Source organism: Dermacentor silvarum, chromosome 8 (genome assembly GCF_013339745.2).
Source record: "Dermacentor silvarum isolate Dsil-2018 chromosome 8, BIME_Dsil_1.4, whole genome shotgun sequence".
In the NCBI taxonomy this organism is placed as follows: domain Eukaryota; kingdom Metazoa; phylum Arthropoda; class Arachnida; order Ixodida; family Ixodidae; genus Dermacentor; species Dermacentor silvarum.
The window spans coordinates 147,531,862-147,556,444 of NC_051161.1; the positions used below are offsets into that span (position 1 = coordinate 147,531,862).

The 24,583-nt window shown below is 47.7% G+C and overlaps 1 protein-coding gene across 1 annotated transcript in view; it reads left to right on the plus strand.

Annotated features, from left to right (window-relative positions):
• Positions 1 to 24,583, plus strand: part of LOC119461753 (uncharacterized) — a 64,215-nt gene that overhangs the window by 12,920 nt on the left and 26,712 nt on the right. Inside the window, exons 5-7 of the mRNA XM_037723128.2 lie at positions 4,032 to 4,313; positions 6,599 to 6,693; positions 12,767 to 12,852. Coding sequence (XP_037579056.1) covers positions 4,032 to 4,313; positions 6,599 to 6,693; positions 12,767 to 12,852 — 463 coding nt within the window. The remainder of the gene's footprint in view (positions 1 to 4,031; positions 4,314 to 6,598; positions 6,694 to 12,766; positions 12,853 to 24,583) is intronic.

Consider the following 24,583-nt stretch of genomic DNA (forward strand, 5'->3'; position numbering starts at 1 on the left):
CTCGAGCAGTTCCGTACACATGATGTCTGCTTATCGCTGCTGTGAATTCATTTATAGCAAGCATTTCATCGCCTTGGTGCGCCTGAATCTAGCAGCGTGCAAACCTTACCTGAAGTTCAACTTCGTATGCGACTCGCTTCACTTGCGATTGACACCGCGCTAAAACTTCGCCGCTTATTTCTTGAATGGCGTACACGTATTCGGCGTTGCATAATTTCTTGCCTTTACGCAGCGTGCCACCCCTGAAAAAATCTTCTGCGCCCGATATTCGCTGCAAGCCGTGCTACAACACAACCGAAAGTGGCGGGTCCATATTGTAAATGTGCTTTCCGAAGCAGACGACCGAGCTTGGTACTACCCAGTTTCGGATTGAGGGCGTTTTTAGCACCGTTTTTGCAGTGCCCCCTGGGCAACGCAGAAGCCCCATTGCTAACGTCAGGGCCCTTCAATGCTTTCTTCTGGTCATGAAACTCCCGCCGAAGTTTCATATAGGGACAAAAGCTGCCACCAGAGGCGCCGCCGTGAGTAGAAGGGCACCGATCTGCCGCGCTTGGAAGGCCAGTCGCGCGTTCGCGTGGATGTTTGCCATGAAAAACACCTCGCCCACATTTTTATTGCACAGTGTCTGCTAACTGAACATAGCAGTGCTTACTATTGACCAAATAAGATAGCACGGGAGTTGTTTATTACTTCAAGTCATTGATTGTTAGCAATGGTTCACCCAAGGCTGCCAGTCAAGTGTTGCAATTTCGCTTGTGCTCGTACCTATATCTGCGTTTCCTGATTCCTGGGTAGGTGATTAAAATCGTGCTTAAATTATACAGTGCACCATGACTAAGCCTAGCTGACCCACAAATTAACGTTGCTTGCGCAAGAAGTTATGGTGTGCCCTACTGCGCGCTGGCGGTCCGCAGCTCTTATTCTCCTGTTAATTGCCTGTTTATTCTGGGGCATCGCGAAGCTGCCAATGGGAATTTCGCGCGCAGAACAGGCACGTTTGAATGAAGTCATCTTGGCACTAATTGCAGCAGCAGCTGTGAACTGCGCATGCTAGATATAGAGGATATGTGTGGTTTCTAAGCGAAAGTTCTTGCATTTTCACATACAAATTTAAACATGATCTGTTGAAACCTGCGTCAGTGTATTTTTTTAATCCATTCACATTTAATGTCGCAGTGACCATCAGTTCAAGGTTGGCGTTCCACTTAGTCGCCCGAAAACACTACCCGAGTCTTTTTATAAAAATACCAGCGCAGATTGAAACCAGCTCGGAGCTTCCATCGTCAGTAGGTCATTCAAGACTACATTTACCGATCAAACTGAATAACTGTATTATTTTTTGCATGTTTCTTTTGTTTGTCTTTATACTCAGTTTTCTTCAACCAACTAGAGCCTAATTTCTTGTATTATTTTTTCTGCCTAACAGAAAACAAGTTTGCGCAGGTCTTTGTGGATAGCATTTTGACTTGTGCTAACCACGCTACCCCTTGCAGGACAGTGTCTACTTAGTAAAAGGGCGGAATGAAGGGCATGGTATAACGATTATTAGGGAGTAATTACTAGCAAGCGTCAAGAATGCAAAAGTGCCACAAGCGCTAGTGCACATATGATTGCAATTAAGATTGCGTTTGATAGACTGGAAGAAAAGTTGGTGGATCTCAATCCACCAACTTTTGAGACAAAACACCTGGAAAAATTATTTGTCACTGCTTTCCTCTCTCCTGTGGCTGGACAGGATGAACGAGCACCAGCACGAAATAGCCTGTTCCTTTCGCATGTAAAAAATGCAAATGGCACTTAATAAAAAAAAGTGCACACCTTCAGCCGTAGCGCTGACAAAACGTGTTGCGCAGCCAACACTGGCCGAGGAAGTATGGTCGTTCAGCAGGATGTCTTCAACAATGTTCATGCAGACATTGGCACAGACTATATTGTCCAAGGTGCACACTTCTAGGTGCTCGTCCACAATTTCCAGAAGGCAAAAAGCTGGTCTGATGGCACTTGAAAAATCCCCTTGTCTTTATTTCGGTCAGTGCACTTAGCTCTCGTGAGGTGCTCCTCAGTGTTTAGAGGCAGTCCTTGCAGCTTATTTTAGCAAACTTTCATGCAATCTAGCCACCAAGGTAGTCCAAAATGCAGTCCTTCGTTGACTCCGGACGATAGATATCTTGCATGCACTCAGCCGGCTCCAGTAGTATATCGTCCAAAAGAAGGAATTTCGTAATGAGAGTGATGCCAGTTTGCCTGCGTAGTGTGCAAGAAGCATACTCGAAAGGTGTGTACCAGACTAACCGTGAATTTCTTCTTCGGCTGCATCGGTGACGTCTGCAGATGCGACGGCCGCCACTTCGGCTTCAGCGCAGTTTGATGATACCGTTCGCCGCCTTTTTGCAGGTGGGCGCCGTGTCGTTGCATGCGGACGTTCTTTGGGCTTAGACAATATACACAGGTACGCCTTAGAAAATCTTCGGAATAGCGTCTTCTACCAGTTTGGGTCGATCGCGTGGCAGTGACACGTTTCCATTCACTGTACACACGTCCGCACGAATAATGTCTCCAGCATCAAAATGTTTCTCGCACACGCGAAAATACTCTGATTCGAACGAGAACCCAGCAGTCTCTTGTCGCGGGATTGCTCGCTTCCACCTGTCACGTAGTTCCGGGTTCGCTGGTAAACAGAATAAGGATACTCTTTCGTCGACGCCCTCGTATCCGGAGCGGCAGCCTGGCGCACAGCAAGTGTTAGGCATCACTGCTATTGTGAATTAAGAAATGTCGATGTCACTACATGGACAGACACGTTCAGACGAAACAAAAAACAACCACTCAAACAGTACGCCGCACCGACACTCCGCTTTCCGGCGGCAGCGGCCGCCTTCCCCATCGCCCTTCTAGCGACGCCAGTGCCGCGGCGCCGCAACTGCGGGCGCTATATGAAGCTCTCCCATAGCGTTACGCGGGAGTTTCATGACCAGGAGAAAAGTATTGAAGGACTCTGCTAACGTTTTAAGATGACAATGGGCAAGTGAAACAAAGCATGACGCTCACTTCGGGAATGGCAGCGCGTTTGGGTTATTGCCTTTTAAAAGACTGCTGTACACTTCCTATGACTACTACTTTTCTGGAACCCTGCTGGGAATAGCCGATGGCATCATAACCAGCAAATTTGACACTAGCATGCTTTTAGCAGTTGAAGCGTTGTTCATCTTACTTGCTGAGGACTTCTGCGGTGTTTGTTGCATTGCAAGCCATGTTTTGATTCAAACAAAACAAATGCTTGCCATAAATGCTGTCGAACCGAAGGTGAAGAATTTGTGGTTGCAATGTTCGTGCAGGCAAGCTGCAGGTGTTGCACAAGTTTGTTTCCTTTTTGTTGCTTACTTATAGAAGAGACACAAAAAAGTGTGATGCACACTTGTCCAAACTCACCTGACAATCGGCTTCCTGAGTCACGTACAGTTTGTCAAAATCCCCCAATCCAGCACAGGACCTGTTGTCGCAAGACAGCACATTGTACCATATCCTGTACAAGCAAAAGGGCTAAATAGGCAAGTTTATCTAGACTCTTGGTTAGGGAAGCGTGAAGGGGCAAAGACGACTGAGCGGTTGTCCTATGTTCTTTGGTCACTTTTGACTGTTGGTGCTTTGCTAGCCGTGAAGCACTTTGAGCAGTCGACTGCAAAATAATTCTATTGGTTGTCAAAGGTCATGCGCCTTGGCATTTGATTCCCAAATACTATTACGAACAGGACAGTATTTTAGCAGGTACAACTGATTCAGTTCCATGACGTGCTACAACATGACCAAGGTACCTGCAGCAAGTTTCTAGTATGGAAAGAGCTAGGGCAGTTGCTTGAATTCGTGCTTTATTTCTTTTTTGTCACGTCATTGCACGTCTTTAAGTTAATACTTTCATGTTGTTTTATTCAGGGTGTGGCATACTCCCACTACAACGTATCTCAGCTGCAGTGTTGCCTTAGACAATGCAAAACCATGAATGAAACAATCAATCAATCATCCGATCCTTGCAGCTGGGCATCCCAGACTGGATACTGGAGCTGCGGCATGCATCAGCGCATGGTTCTGTGTGTGGTTCTGCGTCCCTTGGTGTTCTGCGCTCAGCGGCGTCACTGCTGCTGCAGTGGCTGCGGCTTCACCACTGGGAGCCGCAGAGGGACACCCTAGTGGCCACCGAGGCGGCCGCAGCTGCGCTTCGCTCGACGGGCAGCAAAGATGACGATGGGGAGCCCGCGTGCTGCAGCCCGGCCCTAGTGCGGCAGACACTCGACAGCTGGCTGTTGGCGTCCATCAAGGCAAGCTGTCGGGTTACAGCTTCAGCTGACCCCTGCTATAGACAAGCTGTGGAACTTGTGTGTCAGATAGATGTGGTGCTGGCAAGCACGTCTGTACTTAATTAAGGGTTCAACGAAAGTTTGGTCAGGCATGACTTAAAGTGAACCAGTCACTGATCAAGTCTGAAGAAGGATTGACGTTCGGAACTGGGCGTACGCGTTCCTTGTTCTCTTAAGTTGAACAAGCTAATGTTGTTACTTATGTACGCAACACATGACGTAATGATTGTGCGTAAACGGTTAGCATATTTTCTGCTGTGCAATTCATTGTAGTTGGTGTCGACTGAATAATCAGCGATTCCAGCAGCTGCCAGGGTGATGTGTTCTTTTCCTTTGCTACAATAGTGGCATTGTCCCAGTCACTCTTGTGAGTATATTTCTGGGCATGCTTGGTTATGGTGTTCGTTGTACGATTTATTTATGGGGTCACGTTTGTGGTCCTTGAGTTGTCTTGAGAACTTTCGTGTTTCACCACTGTAAACTTGATGGCAATAAGCGCATGGAATCCTGTTAACGATTCCTGGGGATGCTGTAATAGGCAATCTATCTTTCACGTTCATGCGCTAATTTTGGAGCTTGCTGGTATGGACGTGGCAGACGGGCATGTCATATTTCGAAAATATGAGCTATAGTGCCTTGAATTTCCTTGACACAAGGGATGGCTGCACATGCCCGAAATGTCTTGTTGTTCTCTGTTCGAGAGGCAGCCGCTGCTGCCGCGCTTCCTTACTCCAGCGTTTTGACAGCGAGCTCACGTCGTCATCAAGCGAGATGGGTCCCTGTTTACCTGTGCGTGCGTGTGACACTGTTGTTAGTATGCCTATGTTTACAAGTTTATATGGCCGATAGACCTACTATCCTTACTTCGTACAGCTGTCTACTAATTTGTCATTGCAATCGTTGCTTCAACTTTTGGGTGAAACTGCGACTTTTTTTCGCAGTCCCTTGAAAAACGTATCAACTGGGTTCTACTATCCGTGTGCGTTTTCTTCTTGCCAAAATCGTCAACGATTGCCTTCTGGAAGGCGTAAAAATGCGCGCACGTGATCTCACGAATGTTTTCGCATGCCTCTTAATGCCTCAGCACATTGAGTGCAGGGAGCGTTTCGGCCGTCGTGGCTGCTGCCGCGGTCGTCATTGCTGCAGCGGTCCTCGCCTTCTTTCTCGCTAATCAAAGCATCAGCTAGGCTGTGATGTCCGATCCGCTCGACGGGGTAGACCAATGAGAGATTGCGCAGCCGCGTGATGTAGCCGGTTGCTTGGCGACTATGGATCCCGCCTAGATCCCGCTGTGCCGGCTTGTCTGTGCCGGTCGCTCCGCTGGCTTGGCCGCTGCCGCCGCTGTTGCTCACACGTTCGTATGATCCGCAGCGGCACGGGAACGCGTTTGTAACAGCCGACGTTTTTCGTATTAAGAGCAATGTGTTTCGGCCGGAGAATGTTACAAATTCGTATCACACTGAAATTCGTACCAGCCGTGATCGTATCACCGAGGTTTTACTTTATTACCAACATGAACTGTCCATCATAGCACCAAGCTCTTCCACCTGCATAACACCAGTATCGTGCCACAACCTTCTGTTGCACATAAGCATAGTGGTGTCATTCTCAGCCAGCAGATGGCACCACCAGCCTATCATTGATACCAGTCGTGTCTAAAAAAATTTGGCATATAGCCATTGTACTTACAAGTGCGGCGGAATATACATAAAAAGTGCAGGAATTTCAGGAAGTCGGGTTAGTGCCGTGAGTACAGAAATAATATAAAGTTTAGAAGCTCTTGACGGTCTTGCCAACGACCACACAAGTTTACTCAAAATTCTTCATAAGCATTGCAAGGCTCCTAGCTCTGTAGCAAAATTGAAACTTTTCCAGGTTGGTCTTGGTTCATCTTTGGAGCAGTGTGAAAGACATACAGAAAGTCTTGTGTTGCCTATCTGTACGTCCATTACCGTCAAGGTGTCCTGAAGATGAAGCCTTTAAGTGAGCTTAACACCCACAAAACATATGCTGGAGACTCTGGGCTCAGATTTTCAGGAGTGTTTAGGGATGGCATAATACCGTTTTTGGGATTCTTTAATGCATACAGAAATCTCCACACACTGACAACCTTGCTTTTTGCACATGCCAGATATGGCTAGGACAAACCGGATTTGTAACCTTCTCAGTCATCCAACTTGACAGCCAATGCAACGCTGTTGCAAATGCCAACACTGCCGTGCTTGTGTCCCGTTTTCTGTGTGCAGCCGAAACGCAAGTGTTCCAGACGCGAAATGGACGAGCTGCAGAAGAAGAGGCAGGTGTGCCTCAACCAGATCGCTGCATTTGCCGAAGAAGACAGGTGAGAGTGGCTGCATTGTGCACTTTAAGAGGAAGCTTTTGCTCGGGGCCAACTCCGATTTCCTTATTCAAATATACAAGTCGGTCGCAGAAATACTTTTGAGACGACCGATGGACCCATTTGAAGGAAATTTGTGGATTTGAGAGAGAAAGCTAAATTCAGAATTTGGATTTAGGGCCCGAAATGTTTTGCAAAACGTTCCAGATTAACAAAAAAATTGGAGCGCAATGTTAACAAACCCGTAACTCTGCACCAGAAACAGATATCGCAGTTCCTTAAACTGCATCTGTTATCGCAGCTTAATCGTTGCGATGTTTACGAGGGTTTTTGCGGAAGTCCAATTCGCAAACTAGTATATTTCAGAGTGTTACAGTATATAAACATCAGTTTTGTCAGCTTTAGATGTCTGTAGATTTATGTAGTGCAGTTTAGAGAATTGCAATATTGTTTTTTATTGCCAAGTTAGAGTTGTAAACTTGATAAATTAGTTTCCAATAATTTTGTTGTTCTCAACAATGTTTGTAATGAAATTGACAGCCTAAGTAAAGGATCTGATTTCAACACTTATAAAATTTTAACTTTTTCGTTTATATGCAGCTAACCTTGTCAAAATTGGTGCAGTGATTAGGAGTTGCTTAGGAGTATTGTTGCTACTAATTGTTGATGCTACTTATGCTTCTAATCATTGATGTGGGATTGCTTGATACAATAGTTCACTGCACCAAGGTTCATGAATGCCACGAATCAGAAGCTGAAAGAAAAAAAAAAGCACTTTCCTCTAGCTTACCGACTGAATATTCCTCTCCCTGTAGCACTGTTCCTTCACGTGGATTCATTTTTCAGTAGTAAATCACTTAAACTTTTTACATGATGTTGATTCATTGTAAGTTATAAGCCCGATGAATTTGTAGTATGTCCGCTCAACAGAGGCTACTGCTGTGATAGTAGCATTTGTATGGCACATGCCTCCGAAGCCTTGCATCCAAGGTTTCTGATGAGGCAGCATTGCTACTGGCACTTGCACATATTAGTATACCATCCTTTGAAAGCATATGTTTTACTTTCACAGGACACTTCACAAGCCATTTTCATAACTTTGATACCTTTATGTTTTATGCACTCTACAGCAACTCTATTTTTTAGACCCATATGCAGCCGTGTTCCATCTATGCTTTGCACTTCATTGTTCTATTGGAAACTCATAATCACATGCATGGCGCTCTTTGACCAGACCTGGCCGTAGCACTATTAAACACCACGTATCGTCATCATCATGATCTTTTAGGCCACTAATCATGCCCACCTTCTCACAGTCACCACTGCTACACTCAACAAATCTGTGGATGACGTTCAGGGCCTCTGTAATCGCCACTAAAGTGGGTGCACGAGTTGGCTTGGGAATCCCTGCCATCACCTGCTGCATCGGTGACTTCGTCTGCCACATTAGTAAACCATGTCTGCTCGTCTGCTTCTATGTGCAAGTGGTTGACGAAGCCTAGTCGGTCTAGTCCATCACTCCCATTGCCGTCTTTGTACACTAGTGAAAATGTTCACGTGGCTGAATTTTTTCATGGAGTTGGGAATCGTTTCGATTGTATGCACACAACATACCAACAGTGGAGAAAATGAGAGAACATGTGTTACACGTGAAAAAGTTATAGCCCTATTTTTATTGATGATGATGTGTTCTGAGTCACCTGAGGCTGTTCTGTGGCAGCCTCAGGTGGGTTCTGAGGCGGAAACACATAGAATTAACGCGCACCACCACACAATGTAGGCACTTCACGCAGCGGTGCAGCTTATCAGCACCCATATCGCTGAATCTAGAGCTTGCTCAATCGGTGGTGTCTGAGTCGCAGCCCCAGCAGCGACTCTGTCAGAGTCAGATTTTAAAAGCCATGTAAAGTAAACCTCCGTTAACTCATTTAATAGTAAGAACCGTAACTAATTTTTTGTTTTAGGGTAAGCGAAATCACGAGAGTAAAAGCCCTGTGGCTGCGCATAGGTTACATGGAGCTTTTCCAAAATACCGCTAGTGATATTTCGGTAACTTTTTCATGCATTCACACCAGAGACGTCGGCATCTACGAGCAATGGCGTTACTGGCAGTGTCAAGACAGCATTCTTGTCAGAGTCAGGATGGTTGATCCTAGCAATATTTTTGAATCCAGTCATCCCAGCATAACTGGTTTCAGACATCCAAAAAGCTGATGCTGCTACTTTCTGCATCGTAATGAATTCCAGACAATTTATTTCACTTCGAAAACCGAAATTACGGAAGAGCGCAATTGTCACGCCTTTAGCAGATGCCCACAAGTGACACGGCGTTTACGCTTCACTGTCGCACGAGCGTGAAACGAGCGTCTTTATGAAGCCACAATCTCGCGGAAATGCTGTGGGCTCGCATGCTGGCCTCTTTTGGGCACAGCACGTGGGATGATCATGCCTTCTCAAAAGTTCCGATCATCTTGTCCAAGGTCATGATTAATATGCGGTGACCACGTTGATATCACTGACAGCGTCTTAAATGAGAGGGGGAAAAAAAAGACCAACTCCCTGATCACCGCTGCCGCGTGAAACCACAAAAAGTGGCTGAGCAGCCGACCAACTGCGCGCGAGCGGTGATAGACAGTTGGAAGGGGGCAAAGATAAGCGGGGAGCGCGGCATCTGCCTCAACTCGTGAGCTGCCGCTAGTTAAAAAGCGATTGCAAGCGGCGCTGTCCCATTGCCGAGATTTTGAGATATCCGAAGTCCAGCGCAATAATTTTCCAAGATAATCGGGGAAAAGTATACACGGGTTGAAACCACGGGCAGGAAAAGTTTTGACAGAACCGATATTTCAAGATATTAGAGTTTGAGTTAGCGAAGTAAGCGCCAGAAGCAACAAACGTTACGGCATAGAAGTATTTGCAGGAGCCAGAAGCACATTGCAGCATGCCTGTGTCTGAGGCCACGACTGGAATTGAGAAGTTGCTGCAAAAAACGCACGAAGGAAGGCGACACGAAGCGGTTGTACGGAAATTACGAATTATGCAGGTGGATGCATGCAGGCTTTTCAAGTTATCCACTACAGTTCGCATTGTAAATTATGGGACTGCACACATCCTGTGAATTAATTCAATTTTCAAATAAACTGAGATTGAATTATCGAGGTTTCAGTCTATACTGATCAATTCGCACCAATTATGGCAAATGAAGTAGGCCAAGAGTGTTAATAACACACGCATGCGCCACAGCACCACCATGGACTTCAAAGAAATGCTGCATAGAGATGCTGCAAAGAAATGTTCACTAAATGCTGCCTCTCAACCACAGCCAGTTTTGTCCCGCTGAAACTGTAGAGTTAGGGTTCAGCGTATCTAACGTCGAATGAACTACAGCACGATTGTGTAGGTGTGCATTTAAGGAGTAAAACTTTTATAGCTAAATAGAGGGGGTGTATTTACTTTTATCACTTGAAAATGCAACTGTGGAGTGTGCTTGCATCAATTGAAGAGCACTGTGAAAGAGGTTGGACACTAATGTTTTGATGTTTGGCAAGCTAGGAGCCTACTTCTCATCTAACAGCTCTTACGTGGTTGGCTTGTTACTGATGTATGACAATCAGCCATTTAGATGCTGTACTATAACGGACGTGTGGAGCACGTTCACCTGCAATTCACAATACGTGTACAATGATGCCAGCACCAGTCTGTCCATACAGGCTGGTTTGCTGCCACTCTGCTCTTTTTTCTACGTTATTTAGATTACCATGCAACACGCATTTTGGCGTGCATGAGGCAGAGTGCATCACATTCTCACCGGGCAATGTAGGCTGTTATGGTTAGCATTGCAACTAGTCCACCTGAGACCATTCCAGAGCGTGAGTGACTTGTGACATTTGTGTATAAAAGAGAAAAGTACCGTATTTACTCAATTGTAATGCGACCGCGATTGTAACGCGAGGGGTGACTTTTCATTGCGTCCATCAAGAAAAAATAAAACCGATTAAGTAACGCGAGACCACCGGATGCATGAAAACGTTGCAGTTTCGCCTGAAAGGAAAAGCATCAATTGCAATAGCAAATTCATAGAGAGCTATACGGAGTAAGGATAGTAGTTTTATCGGCTGCACAAAATTCGGACACATTTGCTTACTAACTGCATTAACAAGCATGGTGTCAGTGCACACAAGCAAACATGAGTAGATCACACGTGAGCAAGCGTGGCAGCACCAGCGAGCGAAGGTTTGTGCGGTCTATCACTTCAACGGAAACTGAGCGGCTAAAGCACAGTGCACACAAAGGTAGGAGCCGTATTGCAGATCGCTTTCAAGATACGGTGCGCTCGACAGCCCGCAGCCGCGCAAAGTACAAGTACGCTATTGGTGGCAGAGTAGAAGCCGCGCCCCTCCCTGCCGTGCTGCCTTCCGGCTTTCCTCCTCTTGCGTGGGAGATTGAGTTGCCAGTTCCCCCTTGGGCCCAGTCGCAAGATGCACATTTTACGCCGCAGCTAAGCGTCGCCTCCGCTCCCTCTCTCCCATCCCCCCACGGCCTTTCGCATGACGGAAGACGCCGCATTTGTTCTCCATCATGTGTTTGCTCTCCGTGAAAGTGCGCAACCACATTTCACTTTCACTCGCACATTTCACTCTGTCACGGAGCGGCATATTTTCGAATGGTTTGGACGCTGATTAACGACACGCCGAATTACGAGTGTCAAAAACGTGGGCTCCTGACTGTGCAGCGTATAATGCATTCGACATCGACACGCCGAATTACGGGCGTCAAAAGCGTCGTGGCCGCTCGGGCTGCCATCTCGATTCCAGACGCGACACGCCGATTACGGACCCCGAGGTGTGCGTGTACGGCCACGTGGTAGTGCCGGGCTCGACCTTGGCCCTTGACATTGGGAGAGAGGATAATCTGCGGTTCTTCGTCCATGGTGAAAGGGCGCGGCCAAGATTGTTGGGAGCTAAGAGAGCTGAATTCGGAGAACGCTACATAGCGGCAGTTTCCCTACATAGGGAACTAGGGAAAAGAGAGGCTATTTAAGCGCAGGTTTTGGGCCCTGCTGATTAGTCTAGAAGCTGAACCTATGCGTTGCTGAGAAGCCGTTGGGGGGCTAGTGCCATCCAGTATCGCCTGGGCCGCCTGGCCACGTCGAACTCCGAGGAACTTGTTGACGTACGAGACGTCAAACCAGCGTCTGCAACGAAGCTCACGGTAGTTCGCCTCAAGTTAGCTCAACCTGCTTGAGAGAAGACGTCCAATCTAGACTCCCGGGAAACCCAGCTCAGCAATTCGCATCCACCTCGACAAGATCGGACCACCAGCATTCTTCGGGAAAGCTTTGTGCACCGACTTCCACGGTTTATGGACTTGCTGCTGCTGCCCGGCCATGCGTATGACACCATTTGTTTTCTTTTGAACTTTGATTTCTTTTGAACGTTGTTTTAGTGAAATGCTGTTAAGTGTATTTGATCCTCGCACTGTTTCATTTTTATATCTACTGTTAATCGCTCGTATTTATTTGTCCTTATCATTGTGTATATTAAGCTCAGGTGTGTTAGTCTGTCTTGTGTCTTTTTTTTATTATTGTATTTTATTAACCTGTGTGTATTTATCAGCCGATAAATATCTTGTTTTTTTGTTTACTCCCGACTCTGACTCTTTTCACTGTGCACGCTTGCGTACGGAACGACCAGCCAGCTTGTCTACCCCGTCGATCGACTTCGCGCCGATGATAAATCGGGGACAGCTGTGACACACTCGTTGATATAGAATTGGGTGCATCATTGCATTTTTTAGACAACTTGAATTTCGGTATTCAACTAACGCGAGGATTGACTTGTACCAAAAATCTGGAAAAAAAGCTTGATCGGAGTAAATACGGTGCTAAACCTTCGTAGGGGCATTCAGCATGGCCTAGGACAAACAAATTGGCAAGTTCCCACTTTTCATAATCCCTTAAAACCATCCATGATGTGCAGAGTTCTCAAGTAAGCAACGACAGTACTTTCGCATTGTCTTCCCCCATTGATTGTCTCCCTTTGGCCCTGAACCCCGCTTGTTTCACATTGCATGATACCAGTGACCTCGTTGTGGACATGCTTATCACGGGTGGAGACTACCTGCTGCCATCGAGAGAATCCCTGGAGGAGTTGTGCCCCAGTCTGAGTGAGTGGTGCCTTACATCGAAGCCTTGTGTTTAGGCGGTGGCACTTGAAGGCACACTGCACAAAAACATTAAGCTGTGTTAAATTGACAGGTTTGTCTTCTGTAATAACGAATTTGTCATTTGTAGTGAGAGCAGAGCCCTTGTTAGCAATGAAATGGCAAAAATAAAGTGAAGGAGTGGCGCCACCTGTTGTAGACTGCGGTACCTCCCGTGTGGCGTCAGCAATGGCTGTTTTACAGAGAGCACCATAGAGAGTGTGTCAGGTGGAGGTTACGTGAACTTGTCAATATTGGTGCGAGTGGGTTAAAATTGAGTGCATACTAGCAAGGGACCTTGTGCGGCAATTTTCTATGCAATAATGTGATTAACTGGCACGCATTAAACGGTCACAGACTTTTAGACAAGTAATGTATGTCTAGCTCAACCTAATATTTTCCATTAGTGTCCCTTTAACGAACGTCCTGCGAGAATTGCTCTGAGTACGTGTGCACAGAAATTGATTTATGAATGAGATTGTTGCAGTATCCACAGTGTACAGGCCTGCATTATTTTATTGTTTGTTAACAATTACATTTACCTCATATGCCTTGCTTTCTGGCAAATCTCACGAATTGAACAGACAGATGTCCTGCCAGTGCTATGATATAGTCCTCTCCCATTTTGTACTGCACCAAGTTTCAGCAACCAATGCAGGACAATATTTTGTGGTGTATTGCTTCCAAACCAGTTTGACCGCCACAGCCATGTCATGCTGCAATGCTGAGCTGAACATGCTTTCTTTTTAAAGAAGTTTTCTTCGCGAACCTTTCGTCGAACCTTTCGTGATGACAGTGGCTGCTGCTGTTTTGCCGAATAGCCACCTGCATCATGTCACAAGGCACACAAGAGCATGAGCACGTGCACCAGTTTCTTCATGTTAAAGAATGAAACAGATGAATAATAGCCAACCCTGTCCTTTGCATCGTACTTCTCTCTGTGCACTCCTTGTCACCATTCTTCCCTCGACAAGCATCAAACATTGCGCTTTCCTCTTGACGTACATAACTGTGTCGACGTCGCCGTGTGCATTCGCATAAACTGTTTGCGTTAAGTTTATCAACGTTGTAGGGCATGGGTTCTCAAAGTGGTTTCTGCAGGCCCCTGCTCGGGGTATCGCGAACCACTGATAAATTTAGATCCACGGAACCCCATTACCCATGCCCGAGCGTCAAAAAAGCACATCACAGCGTGTAACGGCAACACGCGAACTGCACAATAAATCTGCAAGCAGCTTGTAGCCACCCAACCTCTGAAAACGGGCAGCATGCCTAAGCTTTCGCTTGAATCTCGGACGCCGTAACTTACCAACATGCGCATTTCTCCCGTTTGTAGATAGGGTATGTGCCGATAGTGTGCGCACTGACGTATACGTCGGAGGAATAAAAAAAATTAATGCACGGAGCACCACAAATGCGCGCCGTGAAAGAGTAAAAACAGCGCTAGCGTCCAAAACCGAAGCGGCATAGTCCGTATCGCCATGTACCTCAGCGGCAATCGTACGCGATACGTGACTGACAGCAACGCTGGAACGCTTCGTGTCTAATTGTGCCCTTAAAGCATTTATTCTTGCAATAATCGTCGCGCGTAACACCGCATTGCCAACTAGCCGCGTGCCTTCACAACTGCGTAGTCGCCATCTATGATCACGTCGATAGCCACCACAGCTTCGTCCGCAGCTTTTGCGACAAACAGTAGTTCCGTTTTGACTCGGTGCGCGCGTCGGCTGCGTACCTTCACAACTGCACAGTCGCCATCCATGATTGCGTCGATGCAGTTGTGAAGGCACGCCGATGGACGAAACTGACCGTGGTTTCGTCCGCACTTGTTGCAGCAAATGGTAGTTTCGTTTTGACTTGGTGCGTGCGTCGGCTGCCTGCCTTCTGAACCACAAGGTCGCCGTCCATGATCGCGTCGATAACGGCCGCGGTTTCGTCCGCACCGGTTGCGGCGAACGGTAGTTTCGCTTTGACTCAGTGAAAAGCTGTCGAAGGTGAAGAGCACCGGCTCCATCGCGAGGGACGGACAATATGGACGAGATGTATGGTGTTGCTGACCTAGAGTGGGGGTTCCTTTCTTCCCTTTGTCGCGTCTGCAAGGCCATGAATATACAGTTAATCCTGGATATAACGAAATTGACAAATTCCTTAAAAACTTCGCTATAAATTTAGAGGATTTCGTTATATGCAGGTTCGGCACGAAAATTCGAAAAAGAAACGCTTACCGTATTTACTCGATTCTAATGCGCCCTCAATTGTAACGCGCACCCGTTTTCCGTTTTTGTCGAAGCACTCATCCTTGGAATGTCACACCAGGTACCGGATGCGCGGACGCGCGTCGTTTCGCACAAGTGCGAGGCATCGGAAACGAAGTGCGAGCGTCACGATGACGTAGCGTCGTATAGTGTTACAGTAGAAGCCCGTTGTTACGTTACCGGGGGCTGCGTTTTCCCGGCTATTACGTCGTTTTCGGCCGGTCCCGGCACAGCTCCCTTAGAACCCAATGCATTGGTAACCCCGCTGTTGCGTCGCAACTGTGGGACCATTCCCTCATCATACGTTGCGAACTGCCACCCCGCACCGGCCTGAGCGGCCATTCTGACTTTTCATGTCGCTTGGCTTCGTGGCTTGACGATGGCATTGGCCGCCCAAAGTGCCGGGGGCGACAACTATGACGTATTTTAGGTTTCCGCCAGCTAAAGTATGGCCCTTGAGATCCGTATTTGCTATATAAAGATGGTATCTATGACGCGTTGTGGCCCTAAAATTGGTTTTGGCTCATAGATATTCCGTATAAAAGTCCAAGGGCGATAACGCAGTTGCCGCGCGCTGTATGCTGTATGTGCGAGTGAAAACCTGCGAGAGGAGCCGACGACCGCGTCTAAATCTCGCGCGCGCAAGAAAAGCAGGAAAGAAGCGCTCTCGTTCTTCCGTTGCGCTCGAGGCACCGGCGAGGGAGCGAGGGGGGAGGGATAGCGCGGCGGCGTTGTACTGTACTCTGGCATCAACTGCGTCCTGCGCGGCGGCGGCGTGCGGTCGCCCGGGCTGTATCTTGAAAGCGGTCTGCGTTGGGGCCGAGTCTAGCAGTGTAGGTGCGTTGGCGTGTCGTAGCTTTGTGCGTGCTGTGTGTTCTCAGCGCTCAGTTTGCATTGAAGCGATAGACAACAGCACGAAGGTCACTTCGCTCGCTTTTCCAGCGGTGCTTCCACACGCCGCCAGCGTTTGACAGCGCGTGTCTGCGCTCATCGAGTGTGATGTGTCACAGTGTGTACCAGCGCATCGGCAACATCAACTGGAAACGGAGAGAGTGCCGGCTTGGCGGGCTAGGCCAGCTGCAGCCAGCGGCAGGATCACGTTTGAATGAAGGGAGGGGGAAAGGTCGCGCCCGCGGTGGCAAGATCGCCGGGTTGAGGGATGGAGGCTCGCCTCACACACACACGCACGCACATGTGCGCTCGCTTCGAATTCCGTCGCGGCGGAGAAGGTGGCTTCCGGTTGCTGCTCGCGCAAAAATGACAAAATTTGGGGTGAAATCTCTAGGTTGTCGGAGGGGAAAATTCGTTATATCGAGGGGGTCTCCCGCTACCACTTCGTTACATAGAGGTCTCAAATACATGTGCTTCTATGGAGTAACGGCAGGGAATAGAAAAACTTCGTTATATCCATGAATTCGTTATATGGAGGTTCGTTATAAGCAGGTTTAACGGTGCAAAGAAGGAAGGATGCCCTTCACGCGGTTTATATTACCCACCGTGTTCTGAATGTGCCATGACTCCAGTAGTAGCCTTTATTGCCAGTTTGTCTCTGTTTGAAGGATTTGGGTTTCTTGGAAAGAAATCTTGTGGTTGGCGTCTTCGGAATGTTCGGCGACGGCGCTGCGTATTCGGTTGAATGTTCTGACGTCATTTTCATGTTGTCTGATTCTTTCTTTTAGATTTTTGGTTTCCCCGATGTACGACGCCGGACAGTCGGCACAGCTGATTTTGTAGACGACGCCTTGAGTTTTTTCTTTTGGTGGACGGTCTTTTGGTTTAGTAATGAGGATATTCAAAGTGTTCATCGGTTTATGCGCGGCTTAGAGGCCTTCTCTTTTCGATATTCGGCTGAGAGCTTTGCTGGTACCTTTGACGTATGGAATGGACACTCGTTTCTGTGGTCGAGAGGAAGTCAACGGTTGGAGGTCTCGTAGTTTGTTTTTTCTTTTTTGTTGTCGGGTTGCTGTTCGAATGAATTCCGTGGTATAGCCGTTGCTTTTGAGTTCATTGAGAACCGTTCTGCTTTCTTTCTTTTGATCTGGTTCGAATGTGCAATTAGTTTCGACTCTTTTCAATAAAGAATTTACGACCGATGCCTGGTGGTTTGCAGGATGGTTGGATGCGAAGTGTAGGTAGCGGCCTGTGTGGGTTGGTTTTCGGTAGACTGAAAATTTTAGATTGCCGCTGGTTCCCCCCCCCCCCCCCCGGCCTCTCGTCAACGCATTCCCAGCATCGGACAACCCAGCCGACCAGTGACGCCGAAGCCCCCCCCCCCCCCCTTCCTCTCCTTTCTTACGATGGACCTTTTAAAAGCGGCACACCGCCACCTCCGAAGAATACCCCCTGAAGAAGGAGCCGAATTGGTTCCGAAACGTCGGGCTAGTAAATTTCCTTATTTGGTTGGAGTCAATCTCGAAGTCTTAATCAATTTTCCCAACCAGACAGGTAATTCTGTCGAAACGTTTAGCTTCAAACATTAAGTGACATTAAGAGGAAGTTTTAAGCTCGGGGGATCCCATATAAATACATGAGAATGGAGAAATAATTTTTCTCAGCATCCGCTGCACCGAACTTGATTAGCTCTTTTACATTTAAAATAAACACTTAATATCTAGTAACTGTAGGAAGCAGATCTTTCTTTTTTGGCCGTGAATTTTTTTAAATGAAAATTGTAGGAAACATTGAAATTGAAGTAAACAAACTATGAAGTTATTAACTAAGTAACTCGGTAATAAATAATGGTATCACAATCCAGTAGATTGACCTCTAAAGACATCTAAAGTGAACAGAACGGACGTATTACATACTACCCTGACCACTTATAACGTAGCTGCTTTTAGTGCAGGACCGGATATAATGAGGTCTTTTCTGTCTCCTGCTTATCTTTTTCCTGTCTCCTGCTTATCTTCCCATAGAACTCAATGTATATGCATAGTGATTATAGTACGGCCGTGCAAGACAAAATACCAGTTATAACATGGTTGCTGGAAAATTCTGCAGACAAGCGAGGCAGCGAGCGTGCTCCTCAATGAAATGCACCAGCCGAGGGTAGTGCGATGAGGGTAATGCGGAGGAGGAGGAGCAGATGTGGAGTGAGCAAACGAAGAAGGAACAGAAAGAAAAATAAAATAAAAATAAGACGTGGCGTCAGCGTGGTGACTTAGCAGGCGCACGGGATGCGTAGGCAACGGAGAAGCCATTTGTTCAGGTTGTTATCAGCCATGCACAGTCCGCATCTAATACATGCACATTGTTGCTCTTTGGCTCTTCAGTTTGTGTGCAGAAAGTAAATGCTGTCACCGACAAATTCTTTTCGAACATGGATGAGGTCATAAAAATGTCTGAATTTACACGTTATAAGCGGCCTACACAGGGCAGTGTAGGCCGCTTATAACGTAAGTCGCGGGAGTTGTAAAAATCGGCGCTATAAGCGGTACCGCGTTATAACCAAAGCATGCTTTTTTTTTTTTTGCTTATGCCAAACGGGCAACCCACCTTTCAAACACAACTTATTACATATTTCATCCACACACATATGCAACACAATTGCAACACAAAACAGAAACCAAGTTCCCATAACAAGTGCGGCATCAGTGGAAGAACGCTGTTATTTTCGTCTGGAGACTGGTCTCCATGTGCACGCCCATGCTTCCACTCCTGGAAAAAAAAAAAACGAAAGAGTGCGCCACCGCTCTCCCCCGCACTCTGCGCACCCTGCTTGGACGCTGCTATCTAGTTCACTCTAGGCGCTGCTATAGTGATGGAAACACGCGCCCTCCTTCCTCCAAAGCCTCCTGCCCTTCTCCTACTTTTTGTTTCGCTTTTTGCCGCTGGTCTCCACGCGCCCACGCTCGCACTCCTGGAAAAAAAAAATGCTGTATGCTGCTGTCTGCCGTATGCTGTATGTGCTAGTGAAAGCGCGCTAGGGACGCGTGCTCAAACGCGACGACTCTCGTCATGCGAAAGGCCGTTAGGGGGATGGGAGGGAGGGGAGCCCACATTTAGCTGTGGCACCAAATGCGTATCTTGCGATCAGGCGCAAGGGGAACTGGTGACTCAATCTCCCACACGAAAGGAGGAAAGCGCGAAGGAAGCGCAGGAGGCAGGGAGTGTGGCTTTTTTGCAAGCGTACTTTGCGCGGCTGAGGGCTGTCGCAAGCACCGTATCTTGAAAGCGATGTGACCGTATCTTGAAAGTAAAGGGATAATCTAGTGGGGGCCTCTAGCTAGATATTAAATTTATGCCATAATTTCTTTTAGAACATTTCTTTAAAACTGCAAAATTAAAAAAATATCAAGTGTCAAGTTTACATCTCTTACTCCACAGTAAAAAAAAAAACAATATTGCAATTGTGTAATAAAGTGCACCTAATAATAAATATCAAGTGGACAAAATTGATGTACTATGCAGCATTCTGAAATATACCACTGATTTGTAAGACTTTGTAGAACCTTGTGAGCTGCAAAATCATATACCATATCACATTTGTATGCTTGAGATTCCTTACAAGATACAATTTACAGAACTGCAATATCTATATTAGGTGCAGATCTATGGGTTTGTGAACTTCATGTTTCTGTATTTCTGAAAGTTGCCCATTTTAGCCAATTTTTGCACAAAATTCAAGGCAGGAAATGAAAGTACTGCATCCTGGAGCTGTTAGAATTTAACTTCCTCTCAAATGCTACAAATTTCATTCAAATCAGTCTGGCGGTTGTCTCAGAAAAGCATTTCTACGTTGCACGTACATTTGAATTGGGAAATCGGAGTTGGCTCAGATCTAAAGCTTCCTCGTAAATGTGTGCATATGAAAGCATCATCATCATTTTTTTAATCACAATTATGTCCACCGTGGGGACAATCTCCTCTTCTAGTGATGTCAGCTATGAGGGTGGACAACAGTTATCCAAAGTAATGGATATATGAAGTAATGGATATAACAGTATAGACCACTTATAACGTAACCACTTATAGTGCAGGACCGGATATAGTACAGTCTTTTCAGACTCCCGTTAATTTTCCCATAGCACTCCATGTATACGCATCCCGCTTTCAGTGCAGCCGCGCGAGACGAAATACCGGTTATAATGCGGCTTCCGCAGGAAAATCTCACCGACAAAGGCGGTAGCGAGCACGATTCTCAACGAGATGCACCCACCAATGGGAGAGGAGACCAACGAGGGCGATGCGGAGGAGGAGCATGAGTCCAAGGGCGATAAAATTGTTGCCGCACACCGTATGTACAAGTGAAAGCGCACGGGGGATGCGCGCTTTCACGGAGAGCGAACATAACGTGGGAGAGCAAACGTGACTTCCTTCACGCGAAAGGCCATGGGGGTATGGGAGGGGGGGGTGGGGGCGTCGCTGTGCTGCGGCACCAAATGAGTATCTTGCAACCGGGGCAAGGGGAACTGGCGACGCTATCTCCCACGTGAAAGGAGCAAAGCGGGAAGGCAGCACGGGAGGGAGGGAGGGGGGCGGCTTCTACTATGCCAAAAAATGCATTCGCACCTGTGCCGGCTATCGCACGCACCGTACCTTGAAAGCGATCTCCACACGCCTCTGACCTTTGTATGCGCTGTGCTTACGCCGCTCAGTTTCCGTTGAAGCGATCTGCGGTCGTCGAGTGCGATCTATTCTTGTTTTTTTGCGTGCGCTGACACCATGCTTGTTAATTCAGTTAGTAAGCGGATGTGGCCAAGTTTATGCAGGCGATAAAACTACTATCCTTACTCTGTATACTCTACTAGTAAATTTGCTTCGCCTTTCGGGGGGAAACTGCGACTTTTTGTTTTGCTTTTCGCCGCTGGTCTCCACGCGCACGCCCGCGCTCCCACTCTTCCGCGTTTGCGCGCCCGGCAACCGTGCGGGCCGTGCTCCGTGCGCCGATTTCAGGGTCGCGCGCCTAAAGCACCGCGCTATAACCGGTATTGTGCTTCGCGTGCCTATGCAATAAACGGTCCGTCTATACATTGAATTCTATGGGAGATATATCGGTGGTCAAAAAAACACACGCTATAAGTGGTCTGCACTGTAGTTGCCAGCTGATTGCCCGCAAACCCCGCTTCACGTGCGTTCCCATTAGTGCAGACTGTGTGCGTGATCTCAAGCCAGATTAACATGTATTCATCTACGAGTGCGAACAAGGGCAAGCTTCCTCCACCAGCTAGGTCTAATCAGGCTTAATGCTAAGGCTAGGCCTAATGCATGCGTGCAGCGCATGGCCAAAGCAAAGTGCGCTATGTTTAGACTATCTAGACAAAACTTGCCAAAAAATTTGTTCATTGTAGCCGACAGTCTGTTATAGCCAGGTCTGTTAAAAGCAGAATATATTGCATTGATAATATTCGCAGACCAAACTAAGTGAGAAGAATGGTCTGTTATATCCGAGAATATGTTGTATGCGGATCCATTGTAACGAGTGTGGACTGTATAACAAAATCTGTAACGCAGGATCTGACATGGTATCGGTTATATTTAGGGCTCTGTGTTTTCGGATAAATCCGATAAACACTCGCCGGTAAAATTTTTGACAATTCGGATTTATCCGATAAACTCCGATTTTAACGGCCAATATGGCCCTGTTCCATTCTATATTGAAAGGGCATGTTCTAAGCAGTCATTGGTACATCGGCCGGTTTGGCTGTTATAAACTTTACCTCACGTCAACAGTATCTCGTAGGCCACACCCATCGCACATTTAACAAAGGGCTTGTCGCACACGGAGCGAGAGACGTAGGACCGCTCAGCGACTGTCGCAGACTTTCATGGATACTACACTGGTGTCACTGAAAAGTGGAGACAGACAGTTGAAAGGAACTTTTTAGATGCACTCCAGTACACCAGTGAGTCGTTTTGGTATAGCGTTCAAAGTTTGAATCTAAATGTGAAGCATGAGTTACCCCGCGCGTTCGAAACCTATGCGCCGATTTTTAAGTTAGTGTTTCTTGAAACTCACGACATGAGCTAACTCATGAGTGATTTTGCAAACTATTAGAGCTAATTATTCAGTAACATTGTTGAACCACTGTCTCATTGGTGATTTCACACTATTCAGTGGCTAGTGCTTTCTCGCTGCGCACTGAGTCTTCTAGTGCGAACGTTCAAAGAGCATTTTCAAAGCTGAGAATCGTCAATCGAAAGGAGTGTGCTTCCATCATTGACAGCAACCTCGTAAAATATGATTGAATTTATTACAACAAGCTTTAAGGTTGTAATACGCACAAACGTGACTGTTTCGTATTCAAGTATTTGTACTTGTGTGTATATGTGTTTGTGCGTTCAAACCTTCCAGACAACAAAAATATACAGTAAAACCTCGGTGATACGAATCTCGCGGGGTCGCGTGAAATATTCGTATCACCTGAAATTCGTATCATCAAAACATACACAATATCAAGAAAAATGAATTTATTTTTACCAGAAAAGATTTCTAATAGTGGAATCCCATTGATACCTTCCTCGCTGCTGCGTTTTCCCGGCTGCTACGTCGCGTTTTCGCGGTCCCGACGTAAATCTCATTGACTTCCATGTATAGTCGAATATCGATAATGCGAACTCGAAGGGGCCCAAAAATTTGTTAGAATTAACAGGACTTATTTTTGAAATGTTCGTGCACCACAGCACGACGTACGAACGGTTTGATTCGTGAAATATCGCGGCGCACAAGCACATATCGAGCGAGGGCCACGAAACCGCCCGCACTCGCTTCGCGATAACGGCAGAAAACGAAACTTCAGGGAGCGGGCGCCGCAGGCACGGCGAGAGAGCGAGATTGTGGTTGTGAAGAGGCGACGGGCGCGCGCGCGGACCGTCGCAGGTGGCGAAGGAGGGTGGCTGGGAAGTGGATTTGGCCTCTGCAACTCTGTCGCTTCGGTGGCTCCCCTTGCCCTTCCTCTCAACACCCTCGTAGCCCTTCGACTGTCTCCGTGCGCGACCGCCGCTCCCGCCGGCCCGGCGCCGCTTAGTGCCCTTACGCTCCCGGCGCCCTTAAGCTCCCTGAAGTTTCGGTTTCTGCCGTTGAAGCGAGCGTTGGCCGAACTGGGCCTCCGCCGTTGCTTACCTCTGCGCTGCAGCCGCAGCGTTGGCTGAGACGTCGGCATGTACACGCTAAAGTCCCTATATAAGAAAAGTACCGCCATCTACTCTTTCCTCCGCCGCCTCCTCTCCTAAACAGCTTGCTTTTTTCTTTACTTTTTGCTTGCGAAGGCCAAGTCGACGGTGGCGCACCTAGAAAGTCCACGTTGAAGCTTTCAGGCCGGGCGCGCGCCGCCACCGCCGCCAGCGACTGCGGCTGCGCAGAGGACTTTCAACATGGCTCTGAGGCGGAAAAAAGGAAAATAAAGAAGTGAAAAGCGCGCGCTATCATCGTCCAATCGGAGATAAGAGAAAGAGAGAAGCGGCGTTTATCAAAGGATGGCGGTACTTTTCTTATATAGGGACTTTACGTACACGCGTGTTCCAGCGCCACGCAGAAACGGCGACCTTGGCGTGACGCCGCGGTTCTTTTTTTTTTACCTCCGCGCGGCGTTGAGGGTCTCGCTGAAGCTTTTGCTCTCTGCCGGTGTCGGAGCAATGCCGGTAGGAGGTGCCGCCACGTGATTTGGCGCGCTGCTGAGAGCATTGTCGGTGCGCGGTGTAAGTTGCAACAAGCGACCGGCACGTTGCAGATACGACGCACCCGTGCGGGTGCCGTTACTGCCGTATCCTGAAAGCGATCTGCGACGTGCGCATAGTGCGCGCCCGCGCGGACCTTATCGTCAAAATGATCTGCAATGTGGACAAAGTGCGCCTACCGCCAGTAGCTTCGTATGCGCTGTGCCTTCGACGTTTAGTTCGCGTTGAAGCGAGAGACGGCACAAAGGTCAATTCGCTCGCTGCTGCTGCTGCTGCGTTACCAATGCTTCACCTTTTGGGCGAAACTGCGGCTTTTTTTTTCTCTCTCTCTTTTTTTTTCACGGTCCCTTGAAAAACGTATCAACGGGACGTTTTCTTCTTGTCCAAATCGTCAACGATCGCCTTCTGAAAGGCGTATAAGTGCGCGCACGTGATCTTGAGAATGTTTTCGCACGCCACTGAACGCCTGAGCAAGTCGAGTGTAGGGAGCGTTTTGGCCATCGAGGCTGCGCCGCGGTCGTCGTTGCAGCATTGGTCCTCGTCTAATTTCTCGCTAAGCATCGGCTAGGCTGTGATGTGGTCCGGTCCGCTCGACGTGGGGACCAATGAGATTGCGCAGCCGCGTGACGTAGTCGGTTGCTTCGCGACTATGGATCCCGCCCAGATCCCGCTGTGCCGGCTTGTCTGTGCCGGTGGCCCCGCCGGCTCGGCCGCCGCCGCTGTTGCTCACGCGTTCGTATGATCCGTAGCGGCGCGGCAACACGTTGTGAACAGCCGATTTTTTTCGTATTGTGAGCAATGTATTTCGGCCGGGGAATGTTACG